This window comes from Frieseomelitta varia, unplaced genomic scaffold, assembly GCF_011392965.1.
Source record: "Frieseomelitta varia isolate USP_RPSP 00005682 unplaced genomic scaffold, Fvar_1.2 scaffold_754, whole genome shotgun sequence".
Lineage (NCBI taxonomy): Eukaryota > Metazoa > Arthropoda > Insecta > Hymenoptera > Apidae > Frieseomelitta > Frieseomelitta varia.
The window spans coordinates 182,209-202,535 of record NW_025110539.1 but is presented as its reverse complement, the minus strand read 5'-3'; the positions used below and the strand labels follow the sequence as shown (position 1 = coordinate 202,535).

At 39.4% G+C, this 20,327-nt stretch overlaps 1 protein-coding gene across 3 annotated transcripts in view; it reads left to right on the top strand.

Moving 5' to 3' along the window:
* LOC122535693 (neuroendocrine convertase 1-like) overlaps positions 1-17,936 on the top strand; it is a 30,649-nt gene extending 12,713 nt beyond the window's left edge. The window contains exons 3-15 of one of the 3 annotated variants that reach the window (XM_043667435.1): positions 3,652-3,756; positions 4,046-4,279; positions 4,497-4,643; positions 5,295-5,361; positions 6,160-6,431; positions 7,043-7,255; positions 7,641-7,741; positions 8,856-8,921; positions 11,466-11,618; positions 13,784-13,953; positions 16,601-16,734; positions 16,844-16,975; positions 17,102-17,936. In XM_043667435.1, coding sequence (XP_043523370.1) covers positions 3,652-3,756; positions 4,046-4,279; positions 4,497-4,643; positions 5,295-5,361; positions 6,160-6,431; positions 7,043-7,255; positions 7,641-7,741; positions 8,856-8,921; positions 11,466-11,618; positions 13,784-13,953; positions 16,601-16,734; positions 16,844-16,975; positions 17,102-17,206 — 1,899 coding nt within the window. In that variant the 3' untranslated portion in view covers positions 17,207-17,936. The remainder of the gene's footprint in view (positions 1-3,651; positions 3,757-4,045; positions 4,280-4,496; positions 4,644-5,294; positions 5,362-6,159; positions 6,432-7,042; positions 7,256-7,640; positions 7,742-8,855; positions 8,922-11,465; positions 11,619-13,783; positions 13,954-16,600; positions 16,735-16,843; positions 16,976-17,101) is intronic. The other 2 variants (XR_006308235.1, XM_043667436.1) reach the window with 2 other exon arrangements.
* The last annotated feature ends 2,391 nt before the right edge of the window (positions 17,937-20,327 follow it).

Sequence of the window (20,327 nt, the reverse complement as noted above, 5' to 3'; positions counted from 1 at the left end):
GAATGAACAAAATCGGCTCCATAAATCTTCTTAAATGCCCGAGCGAAATTATTTGCGTGTGACCGGGGATAGGGGGGGGGGGGCAGGGGTGTCGCGGATGTAAATTGCCGCGCTTCGACTTCCTGCTGGCGCCAGGAATCGCGATAACATCGATGCACCGGAGCCAGTGGTGTAAAAATCGGTAGCTGCTTACGCCATCACGTGCGATCGTTCGCACGTACGACCGTTTTTATCCTCGCACGTTCGAACTGAATTGTCCTCTCATCCCCTCTCCTTCACCACCTCCCCTCCCCCCCCCCTTCCCCGAAAAAAATACGAAAAAAAAGGATATCATAAAATAAAACAGACAGAAAGGGACGAGGGGGGAAAAAAAGGAGAACACGAAAAAAACAAGCGCGGGGATCCTCGTCGAGGATATTCGGTCGTTTATCGTTCGAGTTCGACGGCCAACGACCGATCGAATTCATTCCCTCTGGCTGAATACATTGCAAATATAATGGATACTGGATTATAGGAATTTTTTTTTCCGCGACCCAAGCCAAGCCAGATGCGGGATTATTGTTTCATAACGGGCTTCGTGGATTTTTCCGGCCTTTGTTTTTCCGCGCGACAATGTGATTCGATGAAAATTGGGGTCACTCTTGAGCCTATCGCGTGACCAAGCGATACCCGCGGTAATATCGCGCGAAACATAGCAATCGTGGCCGTTCGTTATTATTCTCTCTCTGTCTCTTTTCCCTGTTAAATATACTATCTGGTATTTTGCGCGAATATTAGATAATGTACGCTGCCCTTGCCAAAGAAAAAGGAAAATTGCACCGCTTTGAAAATAAATTCGTACAATTTTCGATACGAAGGAATGAATTTTGAATTTCAAATTCCCCGAGTATCAAGTAGTTAATAAACATAAAATGTTCCTTTCCTTGTTCCAAACAATGTTTCGATACGTGTAAGAAAAAGAAATTTAGATTGCTCGATGAAGTCTTTGCTACGATATACAAGCAATTTTTAAAGTTTAAAAAAAAAGAAATAAAAATTCACGAGTGAAATTTGATTCAAGTTTTCATATGGAACGTACGTGTTGTGTGTCCGAAAGTTTTGACGAGAGCGGCGTATACACGTATATTCGCAAATATCTTCGGCTGTTAATTACCGGTTGGAAATCTGTCGACGAATCTGCGGGACAACGAATCTCCGCGCCATTCTTTCCCACGTTTCAAATCTTGCGCGGCTTTTACTCTGGAAAATACAGTTATTTGATAATGCAGGAAAATATTTCGACTCCTGACAGTTCATTTCCCCGCGCTTTTTCCCCGGGAAACATCGATGACGAACGAGGTTTTTAATCGCAAACGTCCATTGAAACGGTGCAAATATGGAAATGATCTATCGCGATGTAACGAGATATGACGTTACGTCGGGGCGAAAGAGAGGAGATACACATCTGGCCCGCGTGTAGATACGCTCGATTTATACAACGCTCGTAATCCACCAACTGCTGTAATATTTGTAATTGACATATTCGTCACGTTAAAAACATGGACACGTAGTTATATATGTATGGTTTGCATTAAAAGAAAAAAAAAAAAAAAGAAGAGAAAGAGATGAAAGTAAAATACACACTCGGTTCGTATTATATTCCGCGCTCCGTTTCACGCACACAGCTGGATAAAAGTAGCCGATATTTTTACTCTTTAATTGCGAAATTTGGAATAAATTGAACTGCAATTTATTCGCTAGGATATACAATGGTTAAATCTGGCGTTCGTAAATGTCGGACTTGGTAAAACTACTTTGTTATTCCGTTACCTCGTCTGCGCAATTTCTACAGACAGCTACGTCTTTGAGAAGAGTTTTTATTTCATTACGACAGCCTTACGAAGCATTTTAAAAGCTCCGGCATTCGAGTATCTTGAATTGTAAAGAGAATTGTAGAAAAAGAAAAGAAAGAAAAAACCCAATTAACCCAAAAATAGCCGAATTAAATTGAATTTCACAACGGTAATGAAGAGAATTACCAAGTAATATCTGGAAGACTGCTCTGATAATGGAAAGAATACAAATGCATAGAATTAAGGGTTAATCTCTGAACTGCGAGTCAGACTGTACCTAGTTAAACAGCGAATAACGAAATATAATACATAATCGTTTCAACAAACAATCCACATTTACATATAATTATTAAATCACCGCTAATCCACGAACATTAATCAAATTCAAACATCACAGTTGGATCGAAATCCTACGTATTTTATACGTATATCTGATCGAAGAATAACTGAAAAATCAGATTAATCAACCAACAGGCGAGACGGGTGAACATTCCAAGCCGGGAAATCCCACCAATTTCTCAATTCTTCTCTCAACCTGTTACGATAAGCCATAAACCACTTTGCACCTGCAAACTCCTCGTCACCCCGTGCACGTATTCCCATGCGTCGCACCCTAGTGCACCAGCACACGCAGTCACCACCACAATCATCAATCAGGCCTGACCCGTGAATCGATAAACCATCAGCCAGTGGGAAAATCCGACTGTCAGGAGGTGGATCGAAAATAAAATGCAGACTCGGCTCGTTACGGAAATTTCGTCCAGGTCCCTCGTCTCGTATCGAGAGGAGCTGTTGACACCGTACGCCAGACACACCATAGAAAAATACCGCCAACACGTGACGCCTGGATAATAACAACGTTATACCCCATTCTTTCGACGTTCGACGTTCGAACGCTGAAAGCCATTTCGTCAGTTTCACTCTGCCTGTCTTTCTGTCCCTCGTTAAAATTGAGACACCAACCCTCTGTTCATGCTACCCTGTTCGAAGCGTCCCGTTCGATCGTTCCAAGGGTTGAAACGTTGCGACGTCGCGGCGCACCCCGGCTGCTCCATGGGAAGGGTGGTGACTAATAACGACCAACAGATACTCGAGTTTAAAGATGTTACGATTCTATACAACAGACTTTACACATGGTAAATTATATTTTTGTTCGTTGTTTTATATGAGAGGAATTTTCACATCTCGTCGATCGAAAATTCTCTATTTGTTAAATTTAAGCTTGACAATATTGAAAATATGCAGAAATATATTAAAATAGAGTCCGTTAAAAGATACACATTTGCGCAAATTTTGTATTTTTGAATTATCGTTGAAAAGTAAAAACCTTCCTCGACCGTGTTATATTGAAACATATATCCTTTGGATCATCAAACAACATCGAAGTCAGAAAGTCAACAGAGTTACACAATAATTCTCTTCGGATGAATATTTCGAGTGTTAAATTTCAGCTTTATTTTTTGTTCAACATTAATTTGCAAACATCCGCGGGTCCATTTTTGTCGCTCGAAAATTTAAATGCAATCTCGTTTGAGGTGTTTTATTAAATTTCTGGCTGGGAAAATGCTGCAGCGATGGTGGTACTGTGTCGCGTTACACGATTATCGAATTGGGAGCGTAAAAAATCAAAATAGAAAAAAAAAAAGAAAAATATATACCAGAGATAGATGAAAGCAATACGCAGGCCTGCGCGTCGCCATCAGGTTAATTTAAATTTTTATGAAGCCGCTGTCGTGCCGATCTCGCGTTAATTTGAATTTTTCTGCCGAAAATTGCAATCTTTCCCGATTCCACCCTGCATCGTGGTTTCTTGATTCAGGTCTTGGGATTCAAGGACACGTATATCTGGCTCAAAGATGACAACGGTGGTCAGAAGAAAAGGGGTGGAGTTTGGTTAACGAAAGCACTAAATTCGAGCAACAAGGTAACATGATTGAAATGATTTCTAATTCTCTATCGAACAAAATTTTAGAAATTAATCCTTTAATTGGAGGAATTAATTCGTCACTGAAAAAATGATGTTCTATAGTATCGATCCTTGCAAGAGAAAAACATTAACAGCAACTACTAATAATTATTGTAAAGTAATCATTCGGTATTTTTGTGGTAGTGAAGCAGTAAGAAGAGAAAGCAAAATCTTCAAAATGTTGAAGGGAGTTAAATTCTTAAACTACAATATTAACCTCCACTGACACGATTCTTTTGTTCTGGAGATCATTTGGGCGGACCAGCAGAAGAAAATCGAGAGACAGAAACGCGGCTACTTGCCACTATCTAGCCTCGACTCGGAGAAACCACTGATAAGGGAAAAGAGGCTAGGGATGGATCAGTATTACTTGAATGGTATACAAAACAACGACGAATACTGGCAGGAACTTTGGCGAGAAGATCCTCTAGACTCCAGATTGATGTTCAATGACGAACTTTGGGATCAAGAATGGTATCTGGTAACGAAAAAACGTATTCAAATCTCCCTTTAAAATTGCCTAACACTTGGAAACGAAGAAAAAATACTATATATATATATATATAAAAGATAGTAAAATGTAGAATAGAAAGAAATCAATATGAACCGAGATCAATAAGAGGAATTGTTGGTAAAACGTTTGGCGGATGACTTTGTTGTCTGACGATAAGATAAGGTTTTCTTATCAACTGTTGCAGCAAGACACGAGGTCGAACAAAGCATTACCCAAGCTGGATCTGAATGTACTATCCCTCTATCGACTGGGGGTAACTGGTCGAGGCGTGAGAGTCGCTGTTCTGGACGATGGGTTGGAATATACCCACGACGATTTGCGAAATAATTACGTAAGTGGGTACTTTGATCACTTAAAATTGCCACACTAATATTTCTTAGCAATTTTCTATTTTTTGTTTCTTTTTCTGTCCGTCTATCAAAGGTTTTTAGCTCATTCAATAATATTATCAAGAATATATCGAAGCAACTTTGATATCAGTTACGCTTTTTATTTCACAGATGACGGGAGTGGTCTTTTAGAATTACACCCTCGAATTCTTTAACCCTTAAAAGCTATCGTCAAAAGAAACATAAGTTAATTTCATCCTGCGTGAAATCTCACCGCAGTACATTTCCCTAGCTTGGAAGTCGATAACATCAGAAGCGTTGAATATTTTATTGCTGTCCAAAGTAGAAAAATTATTGATTGCGGTGGATATAAATAGCACTGCAATAATATTATTCTGGGTCGGGAATATTAAAATAAACTTCGTAAGAAGTGAAATTTCACTCCAGTGTAATAAAAAAATTAATAAATTCAGATAATGTTACATTAAAATATCGCAATGTCAAGGCAATAAATCAAACGTGAGATAAAATTTAATACCGAAATAAATTTCATCTATGATAGTCTTCAAGGGTTAAAACTATTCTACTTCATCTACCAAACTCTGCTATCTAACGATTTATTAATTAATCTCATTATGAATTTGTTGAACTAGGATCCTGACATTAGTTACGACGTGAACGAAAATGACGACGATCCTCTGCCACGATATGAATTATCAGGTATCAATTATGAAATCACGACATATAAATTCAGAGAAAAAATCGAGCTACTACTCTTCTAACTATTTATTCTACGAACTGTATGCTCGAGTTTTATACTGTCACATCGTAGAATTTCCGCGATCAAGATAGTTTATTCACGTATCAGATTTATTCCGCATCAAGAACTCTCGCAAGTTATCGTGTCTCGCAATAGAGAAACTGACAGGCGAACTGCAGTAAACTGTTGACGAGCAATCTATACAGGATACGCTATAACTCCAAAGACACTCAAAATTAATTTAAAACTTGACAAATTTGATTTACGTTGTTTCGAAACTTACCCCTCCCTTCCCCTCCTGCCATTCTGTCCAACATCAGAATATTGATATCAATTTTGTCGATATAGCTCTGGCCAATGTATTTTTTTTTTTTTTTTCAACCATCAACTAGTTTTATCCTTCCAGATCTCTAAAAACTATTAATTCTGGAGTTCAAAAATTTTCGAGGGAGTTATACTTATAGTAATTTAAGTAACTTACAGAGGACGATTGTTTTTCATTACCAAATTTCGTACTAAAACGTTAAAGAGATATTTTAACTGCTCGCGACACAAACAATGATAAGATTCTGTGAATTTCGCAATTCTAAAAAAGATGAAGAGAATTTAAAGAAATTCTTTCGTACTCTGCTGAAACTTAAGAAATTGTCCAACGATGCAGAGAAATATTGAAAAAAGAACGTGAAAATTCTGAACATTTGAAGAGACATCTATTTAATCAACGTTTCCTGTTACTTTACTATTCAACGCGTCGTCAGGAGCAAACGGCCACGGGACGAGATGCGCGGGGGAAATAGCAATGGAGGCGAATAACCGGAAGTGCGGCGTGGGCATCGCTTTCGAGGCTTCCGTCGGCGGGATTAAGCTGCTCGATGGTTTGGTGAACGATCGCGTCGAGGGAGAAGCACTCGGATACAAACCAGAATTGGTAGACATTTATACGGCCTCGTGGGGCCCGGCCGACGATGGGAAAAGTTTAGAGGCACCTGGAAGATTGGCCACCGAGGCGCTGGAACGTGGAATCGCGATGGCAAGTACAGAGACTTGAAATTGACTGTTTTCGTTGGTAAACAGCAGCGAGAGCTCGAGATTACTTGGAACATTAATTTATTCATTAATTGTTCTATCGTCTGACGATTAAGTCTGCGGATATTTATGTAAATTCGTACACCTCAACCTCCGCTAGGTTAAAAAAAAGAAAATTACTGTCTTATCTGTGAAACATTCTACTTTGAACATTTTGTATATTTTTTTGTATCTTTGTATCGTGAAAAAAATTAGTCGAAGTAATGAAAATTGTATAAACTTTCGTATAAATTTCGATTTTCCATCTGGTCGTCCCTTGCAGGACGAATTAATTTCATACGAGAAAACGAACACGTAACAGTTTCATGAAAATATACGACGTGGCTACGAAGAATTAAATATTCATGGAGAATAAATCGCGCGAGAAGGTCGAGGAACCAACGATGCATATTTATATCATGGCCGATGCATATTTGTCAAACGAATCCCTCGTGATTTGCATTGTTCCATTCGATACGACGTAAAAGTATGGTTGACGAACAGGGTTTAGAGCGCGTAACACGCGCTTTTATAACGCGGCTTCTTAATATTATCGATCTCGCACCGATTGTCCAGGGCAGGAACGGCAGAGGCAGCATTTACGTGTGGGCTTCTGGGAATGGAGGCTTGAAATCGGACGACTGTGGATGCGACGGATACGTAGGAAGCATTTACACGATCGCTGTGGGCTCCGCTAGTCAAACTGGAAGATTTCCATGGTACAGTGAAAGCTGTCCGGCCACGTTAGCCACTACGTATAGCAGCGGTGCTTATCACGATCAAATGATAGTAAGCGATGTGTCTCATGTTTTCTGTAATATTATACAGTCGAAACTCGGTCAGGACGGGATCCTGTTAATCTGTTCGTTTCGTTACAAAAGATAAATGACTTGTTAAAGTTCATTTATCAAAAAAAAAGACAACCAACGTTCCAACATCTTCATTCTTCTCTCGATAGTTCAAAAAATAGTCTAAAAATTGCGGTCAAATACGCGAAGCAAGGATCTTCAAGTCGTTCGACGATTCGAAGATTTTAACTTCTCCCGTAGAGACTCGAATCACCGAAAATCTAATAGCAGCGGATTACTCGAATCGTTAAAAATTTTAAATTGCAGCAAAGCGAACGGGAACGCAGCTAACGGAATAATTTAACTCTCTGTTTCTCTGCCATCAGGCTACGACGGACTTAAGGAACACCTGCACCACGGGCCACACGGGCACTTCCGCGTCCGCTCCATTAGCCGCGGGAATCCTGGCCTTAGCTTTGCAAGTAAAGTACGAGCTCGTTACCGTTACTTTTTCTCGCAGCCGATGGAACATCTGTCCCATTTAAACCGGGCACGGGCTATCAAATTTGCAGGGAGAATCGTTAAACGCATTACCGCCTGACTATGCTTGAGTTTTCCATTGAGATTCAAGTAGCAGCAGCTTCTCAGATGGATCCGTGGAACTGAACATTTGCACCAAGTGCATGCATACATTAACACCGAGCAAGTCGCGTTACTAACAATTTTATCAGAGGATGAAGCAGTGAAGTAGGGCGCAGAAGTTTCTCGTATCAAGCTAGTATCATAGTTAGCAGAAGAGAAATACTTTCTTCCTTTCCTTTATTCTCACATTCCGCGATTTATCGACACTCTGTCGGCCACTTCATTCCTCCACCATCTGCTAATTTTCTCGTTTAAATTATAAAGCTAGTAGAGGGAAAAGTAACCTTTCCTTCTTTCGTTCCTCTCCTCCTCATTTCCTCCTATTCTATCCTCTCTCCTTTGCTCGCTTTTATCTCTCTTTCTCCCCATTATTCATTTCTCTCTTTATTCCTTTCTTAACATCTCTCTTTCAACTCTTTCTTCTTTCTTTCGATCCGGGAATAACGGGAAAATTGACCTACGTGAGCTTAATTAATTAGTACAACGTGCAAGTTTATTGCAGATATATACCGCTGTTTCCGCAAAGTTGAAAACAAAACGTGTACGCGGGAAAACAAGCTAAAGTTCCTTTCTGAGTCGGATATTTATTCACCACGAATCCCCGCGTAATCTCTTTTTCATTTATGAAAATATTGTTACCGGAAATCTGTGGTTGCCCGCACGCACAGAGAACGCTCGGAACATAAATCTGTCCGCGGGGCATTAGCATAATACGCGACTTGATTAAAAACTTATCGTTGCCCTCCCCCGACTGCGATGAAAATTTCAAACGAGCCACGTGTTCGTTCCGTCTAAGAAGATGCAAAATTTACGGCAACAAGCCGCGAAGAAAAACGCTTTGAGCAATCACCTTGTCCTCGCGTTTGCTTTAACTTTGCGTTCCAACTAGATTACAAAATATTTCATCTACGTGCGTCGCGAGACTACGTACTTTCATCATTCACGTATTGTTCTTGAAGCAAAGATCTGACCTGGAGGGACGTGCAGCATCTCATCGTTTGGACCTCGGAATACAGTCCACTCAGGTACGTTCGACGATTACGTTGTAACATACATATTTCAACTTTCTATTCTTCACAGAGCAGTAATCCTAAAGTTCTAAATGTCGCCAATCGATCCAACATTACCAGAATTGTCCATTTACTTAATTACGAGGTTAAATATCTGTTTTTTTTTTCCATCCGCTTCGTGATTAAATATCGCTTCTCGTAATATAATACGACGCGATAATATTTGAATAAATATGTACAATGAGTTTCCTGGCCGCAAAATTCAATTTTTAAATCTCGGGCGAACATAAATTGACATAATTTAATTATGAATATAAATTAATCTCTTTTCGGCGATAAAATGATTTATCGAGTCTTCCACCATTCGTGCACGGTGACGTCCGATCTCTAACATTGATATAATATTTGACTAACAAAACTTCGTTCGAAAACAGCTCATATTTTTATCTCTGTATCCTCTTTCGAGCAGAGATGTTATCACGCGGCAGACACTGTGACAATGCGTAAAAATTTAGATTACGAAATCAGCTGCTGCACATACTTACACATAACGCACGTAGGAATTTTCTTCGATCCATCGAAAACGCAGTGAAGTGACAACGAATTCAAATCGACCAACTTGATTTCACTCCCGAATTCCTTGTCGTTTTACAGCCACGAGATCGAAATAAATTCGGTCACGCACCCGCAGCCTCCGAGCCAATTAAAACCATCGAAATGCGAATTTCACCGCCGGTTCGCTTTGCCGAAATACCTTGTATAATAATCGTCGTCATCAATTTTCATTAATTTAATTAATCTCGCGAGATTTATATACGCGCGTGAAAATCCACGTTTAATTTCGCAAACAAGTCGACGGCTCGGACGTATCGTTGCACGGAGATTATCCGAGAGGGAATATATATCTCGCCGAATTGCCGAGCCCCGAATGGAAAAAGCTTTTCCCCGCTAGGAATATAGGAAGCCGAAGTAGTCGATCTCGTTTTTTTTTTCTCCTTCGGGGGAGGTATCGCGAGAGCCGTCGCCGGATTAAAGCATTGTGTCATTCTTATTCGTTCCGCGACGGCCAGGGAATGTAGGTCGACGGTGCTGTTTCGATTCGGGCAACGATAATTGCAGTGAAACGAACAGGAAGCGAAGATCGTTTCTTTCTCTGTGTTGAAGATAAATACAGGCCGCGGTAGGTAGCCCCGCTGTTTCGCTGCACCTGGCCAATCAGTCAGGATCAAGACGAGCCTGCGCCAGTCGTTTCCCTTTCCCATTTCATACGCGTGTTACGACGAGCTTTTTAATTGAAATTACAACGGTGTAATTACATTTGTAATTAATCTCGCGATAACTGCTCCGACTCCGTCTGAATTTCACTGACATTGTTTGAAGCACTCTCTGTTTGTCTCTGCGTGAAACAAAATGCGATTCGATCAAAGAACGAAGAGAACGCGCGAAAAAGTAAAGTAGGGGAAATTAATTCGCGAGTGATCTCGTAACTTTTGTTGGGATGCGCGGAGCGAGATATATTAAATTTTCACGGAAGAGAAGAAAACAAGAACGGGTGGCGGATGAAAAGAGGACGAGGAGACAGAAGGAGAGGGACTGGATTTATTAAGAATTTCCAACTTCATTCATGGCGTGGAGAGTCGCGCGATAGCTCGAATTCAGTGACCTGATTGTACGATTGTATCGGGCTTTCGACGAGACGCGGCGAGCAATGCTTTGTCCTGCGCCGATATCGCTCAAATGAAACCGTCCGCGGTTAAAATCGATGTTTGCAAAAGTAATCGGCTATCGATCCCCGATGCATTATCATCGCGGATTCTTGGACAAATTCGTAACGATTAAGGAAATTGTAGTTTGAAGAGAAACTTTCTTCAGTCTCCAACTATGGATGTTTCGTACATTTCTATCGCGACAAGTGTCGCGATATTTGTTACGAAAGATAACGAATTAGAAAGCTGCTTGAAATAAAAATTAACAACAGCTATAGAAAAGTAGATGACGATATCCGTAATCAATTTGATTAATTGGGAAATTTCAAAATTTTGAAGGTCAAATGGAATAAAACAGGAAATAGAAAAGATTGAACTGCAATTCATTAATTATCAGTTAAAATAACGATCGACATTTGTAGTAGCTGGTTAAATTAATAACAGAATGTAAACAATTTTTATTGAGTGTTATAGACACATAACACAAGATGATTTCAAAAATTTTTGAAAAGTTGATCATTTTTCGGATTCTTCGCTAGATATCAAACTTGTTCTTTATAAATGTTCCAACACTTATAAACTGAAATACACATATACAGTATCTTTTTAAATAGTCAAAGTATCTTTATATATCAAGAACGTTAAGAAGGGCTTCGAAAGAAGAGTATTCGGCAATTAATCTAGGAACGAATTAAACGAAAACTTTCCAAGATGCAAGTTAAATAAACTTGTCTAGCAAATGGAGGCTTCTCGCCGCTTGTAAAAAGGGATTACACGCGGGGAACCGTTTCATTTTACGTTGGTCATTCTTTCCTTCGCACCGGCGAACCTCGGTAATTGTATCAACTTTCAGGGAGAATCCTGGCTGGTTCAGAAATTCCGCTGGATTTTGGTTCAACTCACGTTTCGGCTACGGACTTATGAACGCGTACGCTCTAGTCTCGGCCAGTTACAATTGGACCACTGTGCCGGACAAGACCATCTGTAAAGCGGACGTGGCCAAAGTGTAAGTGACACCACAGAGGAAATTCTACCCTTCGCTCGACAAAATTCTTTACCAATGTTATCAACTCTAAAACTACCAGCGAATATTCCAAATTCGTATCTCTATTAGACGAAAATTTGCAGTTTGTAACACAACTATGCTTTTAATTCTCACGGTATATATTTGTTTGAAAAATCAAATTCGAATCTTGATTCAACTAATTCCATAGAGAAATTATCAACTGATCGTTAAATACGAAACTTTACGAAAATTATCAATCGATCGATATGAAAGAAATCCTACGTAGAATTGCCGATCTGTCGTTAAACGTATAAAAATTCTACGAATTATTAATTGACAATTTCGATCATTCTGCTGGTTCTAGTGCTAAAAGGAAACTTAATCGACGTAAAGTAGAAACGAATATTCGTTTAAATTTTTCACTGAAACGTGTGAAAATGTATTTTATACATGGCTAGGGGAAAAAAGGGAAATGATTAATCAGACTTATATAGAATGCAACGCAGACACGCGATACCGTTAATCGATAATACGGACGTGTCCCGTTGTAGTCGAACCAACTACATGCAAATACTGCGCACGTAGGATTTACCACTCACGGTCCATTTAGATTACCATAGTTGAACCTGATTCTGTACGTTGCTTTAAACACCGTTAACTCTGAATACTGAAACAAGCTTTCGAGCTTTCGAACTTGAAACTTTCACCCGCCATTTCGCCAACTATCGAATGCGTCACACTCGCGTCTCAATTTCCACTTTCTATTAACCTAATACAGGAGTTCCTCGATCGCAAACTTCTGGACTTCACACACACAGTTGACAGATATCAAAATTCATATCCGTCCCCGGATTCAATTTTCGTTTCGATCCGATTTCAAATTAAATCAGAAAATCGAGGATTCATAACAAATAAGAGAATTGTTACGGCCAACAGACACGAGTTACAACTAGCCACGAAGAATTTCTACATTTTTGTAATTCCGACTCTTCCATTTAATTTCATCTTTCGTCCTTTAATTTAACTTTGACTTAATTTTAAACTAAATTAAATTGCAAAGTTGAGAGATCTGTTTCAACGAGGAAATTGTCGTCAAGCCGAGAACAGCAGCGAGTTACACGGTCTCGTGTATAGAGCTTCGCGTTTTTACAATCTTTATTCGGCAGAAGAATATTAAAGACTGCTCGTTTCCTTGGGCGATCCAGGGCACGCTCAGACAGAAGGCTGTCTCCGAGATAGAAAACAGAGACGCGAGCTACCCATTTTCGTTTCTTGCAGCCACTGCTTCAGGTGATGTGGCCAGGTTGTGTCCTTGCTCCTTTAAAAAGCGCAGCGAAGCCCCGCTGACTTTTTACGTCGTTAAACTCGACATGCCGTAGAGTGCTCTTCAGTCATTCGTTACTGCACCGTAAGGAGGAACGCGTAGTCGAAAAAAGTGGAACGTCTCGAGGACTTTTCGTACGTTGCTCGCGTGTCGGTCCTACCGTTCCAGATAAAAAGCAGCTCCGCTTTCTTCTCTTTGAGCTAAACGTGCCCTGACGCCTCGTGCCGGAAAGTACAGCCGACGGTTTCTCGCGAATTCCGAAGGTTTCCACGTCGCCGCGTTTCTTGTCGAAAAGCGTTCCACTGAAATTTCAGTGTCAACAGCTCTCTTCGACCATCAGTTTGAAATTCAAAATATTACAAGATAGACAGTTGTCGGAATATCTCTCTCGTCTGTCGAACAGAAATTCTGGAGAATAGAATTTTTTTTTAAATAAACAACGCCCGAAATTCGAAAGAAATTCCACGGTAATTTTGTCTCCCCTTTAATTGATGTTTAACGTAGATATTAATCATTGATTAATCACGATACCTCTGAACAATTTCCATTTCGTTGAAAAATATTTCTACCAAGGTTTCTCAAAGATGTCAAACGATATTTTCTCACTAAAAAAGAAATATGCAAAGCCGTCGTTTCATTAGTAACTGATATCTAACATAATTATCAAATGACATTTAAAACGTTACGACTGACCAACGAAACGAGACGTGCCACGGTCTTGACAATCAATATCCCAGGAAGTTTCAACCAGCTCTATTGACAAGACACAGCTGCGAGCGGAAACGGCCCGCAATTTACATACACGTGTGTATATATGAGAAAATGTTCCGTTCCGGCTTAGAATCGACAAGAAGCTGGCTTATGGAAACAACAGACGGTTGCGATTCGAGACGGAGGACGAGTGTCGATCAGCGGGCAACGAGATTACGTTTTTGGAACACGTGGAGATCGAGGTCACCATCAAGTACAGCCTCCGCGGCGCACTTCAGATGCATCTGACTGCACCCTCAGGTACGCAGCTTTTTTTTATTCACGTAAACTCAACCACTCTCGAAGATCTCGCTCGAGACTGGAGGACGAAAGGATTTTCCTTTCCTTTATTATAAATATTTGCTTCGACAATTGCAAGAGTCAAGAATCTATAAAATTCGTGATTTTACTAACCACGATGAATAGTTGTCGATTATTAAAAGTAAGACGTATCGTAAGAATTCTGAGTAAACGTGAGATTGGAAAAAATCAGAAAAATGTAGAAATTCTCAAACTAAATTTCCCTATTAGTCGCCTTTTACGACACGCAGGGATTACGTTGAGTCTATTCTACCCTCGAGCTCACAGAGGGACGAATACGAAAAGATTTGTTCAAGAAAATACTTCAATAGACACTCGGTATTGATCAGAGGGGCAATGTTCTTATATTTCTAAAATTACAATCGAGGAATATTTTTCTATCGTTAACTCTTTCTACTGGTGACGATAAATACTCTACGTAAATGTTAAAAATGTCTAGTTTTCATATTATTACTATATATGCAAAAGTATGTATATAACGTCATATATAAAAAGTAGTTTCTTTCTTCTTTTTCTTTTTTTTTTTTTTTTTTTGCTTCGAAAATTTCCAAGCGTACGAAACACAGAGAAAATCGAGAGGCGGGTCAATTAATGCGAATAAATTTCGTTCCTCGCAAAAACAAGCAACGGAAAAGCCATACACCGTAGGAAATCACGTAGCTCTCTGTTTTCGGCCGAAATTACATTGCGTCGAACTTCGTTGTTTTAGCGAATATTCCCCGGATCTACGCGCGGACATGGGACTATTAATATAATAGAAATGCGCGAACGTGCGCGGAATTAAACGTGGCGGCACAATGGTCGGGCCAATCTCTGTCCAATTCATTAGAATTAGCTCGATTCAATTCCGCTACCGTGAAATCATCCGCAATATCCCGTTTTTGCGTCACATTTAGCGAGTCTTTTCAACTACGACAATTTCTTTTTTTTTGTTTTTAAGAAGCAGAGAAAAGAAATATCAGAAAATTTCTTATCTGACAAATATAGAGGAACAAGAAGCGGTAATTAGATTTGTAATACTTTGAGCACACTACCGAGAAAGTTACGTATTTGTAAAGTGTTAAACTTGCGAAATAATCCCTTTATTTATACTTTATATTTGGGATATCAGCATCACACGATCTTTTCTCTCGTCAGCATCAGATGACAAACTAAGAAATTATTTTCTTACTTTATCCAAAGACCGATTTACGAGAATATATCTTTGTTGCGTTAACTGGGAAATTTTTACAATTACGTAACTCAGAGTTAATAAAGTTCATAAACCTACTTTGAAATTGGTTAATTTCACGCAACCACGCGGACAATAATTTCTTCTTAAGGGGAAATGAGACAACGTAAGAAAAGATACGAGTTTCAATAAATTATTACGTCTAAGAGATAATCCCAGCGGCAGGCCAATTTGTCTTGCCTTGTTAACGAGTTAAGCATTACGTTCCAAGAAAAAAAGCAGGTAATTATTAAATACAAAAAAGAAACTAAAGACGTAGCAGTGACAGAAAATTTCATTTCAAAACGAAATTTTATAATTTTATAATCTACTTAATATAATCAGAATTATTCACGATATTGATAGACCCTCTAGAAAAAATCTTGGAACAAGTGCTACATTTGTTTCAAGATTAAAAGATTATGTCTCGCATAACAAAGAGTCTGTAAAAATTTATTGCCTGCGACAAATACTGGGAAATACAAGTATTTTGTATTAAACACAAAGGACACAAATCTCCACTCGTACATTCGATTTTTAATTGTACGATGTCAAAGAGGCGTTTCTCTAATGCGAGACGTATTGATACATCTCTCGCAACACTCACCACGACGTAAGAAAGTTCGAGGGAACGGTGAGGGGTTGGAAATAAAAGATTTTTTGCTAAATTGCTCTCCATAGAAACTGGTAGGTGTTACATAAGGTGGGCCATAAATCTACGCTCTTGACTGTTCCACCGCTTGGAAACGGTGGTTCGCGAAATCGATCTCGAGCGGCGACGTGTACCTCGATCGCATCTGTGTACATAGTAAAAATCTTATTTCTAGGCGATCCTCGCGAGCATTCTTCCGATCCCCGTCCCGTGCAATCCAACGCTATGAGATCCATCTCGCTCCGCGATAAATACGCGACAGACCGAAACAAACATTTTAACCCACATTCTTCAAGCGCACACGAGAGCGTCATCCTCGTAGTTCAAGTCTTTTAACAGATAGCTCAAGCTCGTGGAAATGCTATAGGAAAATCCTACAGGAAGCGTTCCGACGAGAGTTAGTTTATGATCAAATTAAAAGCGCGCGAGTATGTTATATTAGACGTAGTTAGCTCCGTTTCTTAACTAAGGGGCGCGTTAAATTGATGCTTTTCGCAGTCATTTTTGAATAATAATGATACAGACCAGACTATGGATAAGAAATTTGAAAAAAGTGACAAAAATAAAATAATATTCAAAGTACAGTTCCTATAATCTCCTACCAAGAGTCTTTCCCTTTAATTACGTTCTCGAAACTATCAGTTTGCTTAAGAATTCCCTGAACCTGCTCGTTACACGATCCAATAAAATTAATTTCTTTCTTTTCTTCCTGTATTCTTCCCAAGGGACAAAGGTACAGATACTAAAGCCAAGGAAGTTGGACGATTCGGCTGCCGGATTCGAGAAGTGGAAATTTATGTCCGTGGCGTCATGGGGCGAGGATCCACGCGGCAGCTGGTTTCTAGACATCCTCGACGAGGTGAGAGATTTATATATTAAGAAACTATTTCCCATTAACCTCATTAACGAAGCTACAATTGGCAACAAGCGCCAATTCGGTTTAATCTGTACTCGTTTCATCGCGACAGATTGGACCGGAAGAGAATAATGGCACGATAAAGGCGTTCACGTTGATCTTACACGGAACCAGGAGAATGCCAGGGTATCGAAAGAACGGGCCACGAATTTACAACCAGGACTACAATAAAATTCGAAACATCGTGAGTAGAATTAATCTGTTCCTCCCTGTTTGATAAATCGTAAGAGAACCGTAACTCGCGTACTCGTATTCCCCGATATTTCCTTCGATATTTCCCGCAAGGAACGTACGTGAATGTTTGTCGCAGGACGAGGATCAATCATCTACGTCGTTCAAGAAGAAGCTGGGCTTACTCGCCCAAGACACAAACGACATCTATGAAAAGAATTGGCTCAAGATTCTAGGAATATAAATTCTCGAAGAAAAATCATTTTACGTTGCGCGAACGAAAGCGATCAAGCTCGATGGTTAAAACGTATTTCCATGTATTTCCATATATTATTCTGTGTCATCGTTCGTGTTAAAAATAATCTCTAATGCAACGGACGAATATTATTGATGACGCACAGACCATTAACGGACGATTACGGCGCAAAAATAATTGCAAAACAAGGTTGCATTTTCCAGCAAATTCGCTCAAAGGAATGACTGCACAATGAGACAGTGGAATAAAATAAAAAAAAAGAAAAAAGTTTTAAAAAGCGAATAAAAGTAGAACGACAGAGAGTCTGTTTAAGTTCAGGTTCTCCGTGTGGTAGATTAATGTTTTCGTCGAGTAGAACAGTCAAATTTCCTGCGCAAACGTGACGCTATTGTGACACAGCCGGAGCATTTTAGTGCTCAAGTTTCTCTCGTTCTCTACACCCGACAAACTACCGCGGTTGTCTTTGCAGCGACTTGAAACTCCACTCGCAATCGCGAAATTTGAGAAGGTTCACTTCAGGCGCCGGGAGACTCGGTGTTTTACAATGAATTAACATTCACAACCCTCCAACTACGAAACTTGCCCGTCGCGACAGGATTTCACTGCGTCCCGACAGGATTTCACTGCGTATCAGGGAATTAAGCTTTACTATTAGATGTTGCGATTAGGATTTTGATTTCAATTGGTGCGTACAAATAAATAGATAAATTGCAAATAACACGGCTGTCATTTTCGTCACTCTAGGGTACTAATATTTCTTTGAGCAAATTTTCTACTTTGTTGTTTACAGTTTTGTATTTCTGGATTTTCGAGACTCCTACGTTTCTATACTGCCACATTTCTGTGGTTCTGCATCTTATATTCTGAAATTCCTATATTTCTAAATTCCTACATTACTATGTACATTCCTGTGTACATTTTTATATTTTTAACATCTGAGGCGAAAAATTTGAAACAAATTTACGAAAAGATTCCAAGCCTGAAATTTACTTCTACGCTTGTTGGATAACCCTAATATATTGGAAGGCTGAACAGAGATTTACGCGTTCAGGAGTATTCCTAGCTCCTCAATGGTTCCTCTCTGGAAAGATATTATTACATCGTTTTCGTGGTAGCTCGATGAAGCGTAAGAAGCAGCATTTAAGACATCATGGAACACACTTTAAATAGAACGTGACCGAGTTTGGATATTCTTTCTCGTCCCGAGTAATGCAATTAGGTTTCCCTTAAATTCGTTCTTCCCCGAACGACTATCGAACGTAGAATTTTTTTCTACGAAAAGAAACGTTGATGGACTCGAAGAATTCGCGTAGCCAATAAAATCTTGGAAGGTGATTGCAAGAGCGAGCTGAGAATCTCGAAGTTCCGTTTGTTGCAAATTTCAATCGGAATATTCAAAAACGAAGTCCACGGTGCTTTTAATCTCGCTCGTCCCATTCGTCAATTATTCATGAAATGCTTTCGTTTGCGAGTCAGAAAAAAAAAAAGAAAACAAATACAAGAGAATAATGCAGATACTTTAAAATTTACAATCAACCCAGAATTTGCCAGACACGAGTGAAAATTCCATCATACTCGATCGATAATAATAGCACAGCAATCTCGAAAATCGTCCGGAGCGCAATCCTCCGAGGAGCTCGTCGTTTACGTAAAAATACAAAAATACAAAAATACAAGTTGCACGAGACAGTGAGAATATTTCAAGACGATGTGCAATCAAGACACGTTCTGCGCGAAATGCAACGCAAGCTGTCACCTTGCCCAGCTGTTTCGTTTTTTTTTTTTTTTTTTTTTAAAAGGTAATTCCCGAAGATGAAATTTTTATAGAAAATTTCCGTTTTTTTCACCGCATGAGATGCGATTCGCGCACGTCGTTATAATTCTCTGCTATGGCAAAGACAGTCGTTTCGCGTTCGAGATCAAAGGAGCTCGGTGTGTATTCGCTGGTGCTTGCGAAAATCACATTTCAATTTCACCGAACCCGAGGAAGGCAAGAAACAACGTTCGTTCGTTTCTCGTTCGAGGCATCGATTCACCGAACGAACGTAACAGTGATAATGCAGGCACACATTATGCTCGTTCTCCTTTCGATCAACCGGACAAATACGCGCGAGACAATGGGGGAAACGGGCAGTAATAAGGGAGAACAATATCCGTGGATGAAAACCGGGAGAATCAATCGGCCTGTTACGGCAAGTACAACGATTCTTCATGGAGAATTTAATTAAAATTGCGAATTAATCCTGGCCACCATGCGGAACCGTGTACCCGGTTATTAAAAGCCGTTTGCTTTATCGATTGACACGATATTACCGCGAATTAATTGTACGAATATTGATATACGAATGCTCGCGCGAGCCGATTATTAATATTAAACAGATGGGGAAAAAATGGCTAAGTTTAATTTAAACGGCGAATTTTCACTCCAATCTTGACAGAAAATTGTTTCACGTGCTACGTATATCGAAAACTTTGTACTCGGAATAGTTTGTCGTTTATAATTTCTGGAAACGTACGCCACGTTTGCAAAACTAATTGGACACTCGATGAAAATTTATTGATACTTTAAACGGTCACAACGTCGTGAAAACGAATCGCATAATAATCTATTGGGTTCATTTTAAAGCCTGAAGCTTCTACTTTAACAGTTCGGTGTTCGTTTTATCTCACAGACACACACAGTTTTAACACAATGTCGTGAAAGGAAAAGCGAGGATATTTTTCTTCAAAAAAATTGTAAAAATTCAAACGTCTGTAAAAACACTGAAAAATTCTTTTTACGACTAAATTGACCACTATTTTCGAAGGTTGTAATTTCCTCTTTACAGCCATCTCTTAAAATTTTCTGTATGATTCTTCTTCATCACTTTATTGAATTTTAAATATAATTTCAGTTTCAAATATTGGGATTGAAATGACGATAGGATTTCTTGAAATTTTACTTAAATGACTCAAAGTTTTGTAAAACAGAGAAGAAAAATCGTAGAGCAAGTTTATATGGTTCGTTGTGAAGAGGAAACTTGTTAATTTACAAGAATGTACAGAAACAGAATCATTCACATACTAAATGTTATAGAGAGTATTGCACATTGGACAGTGTATTCATGGG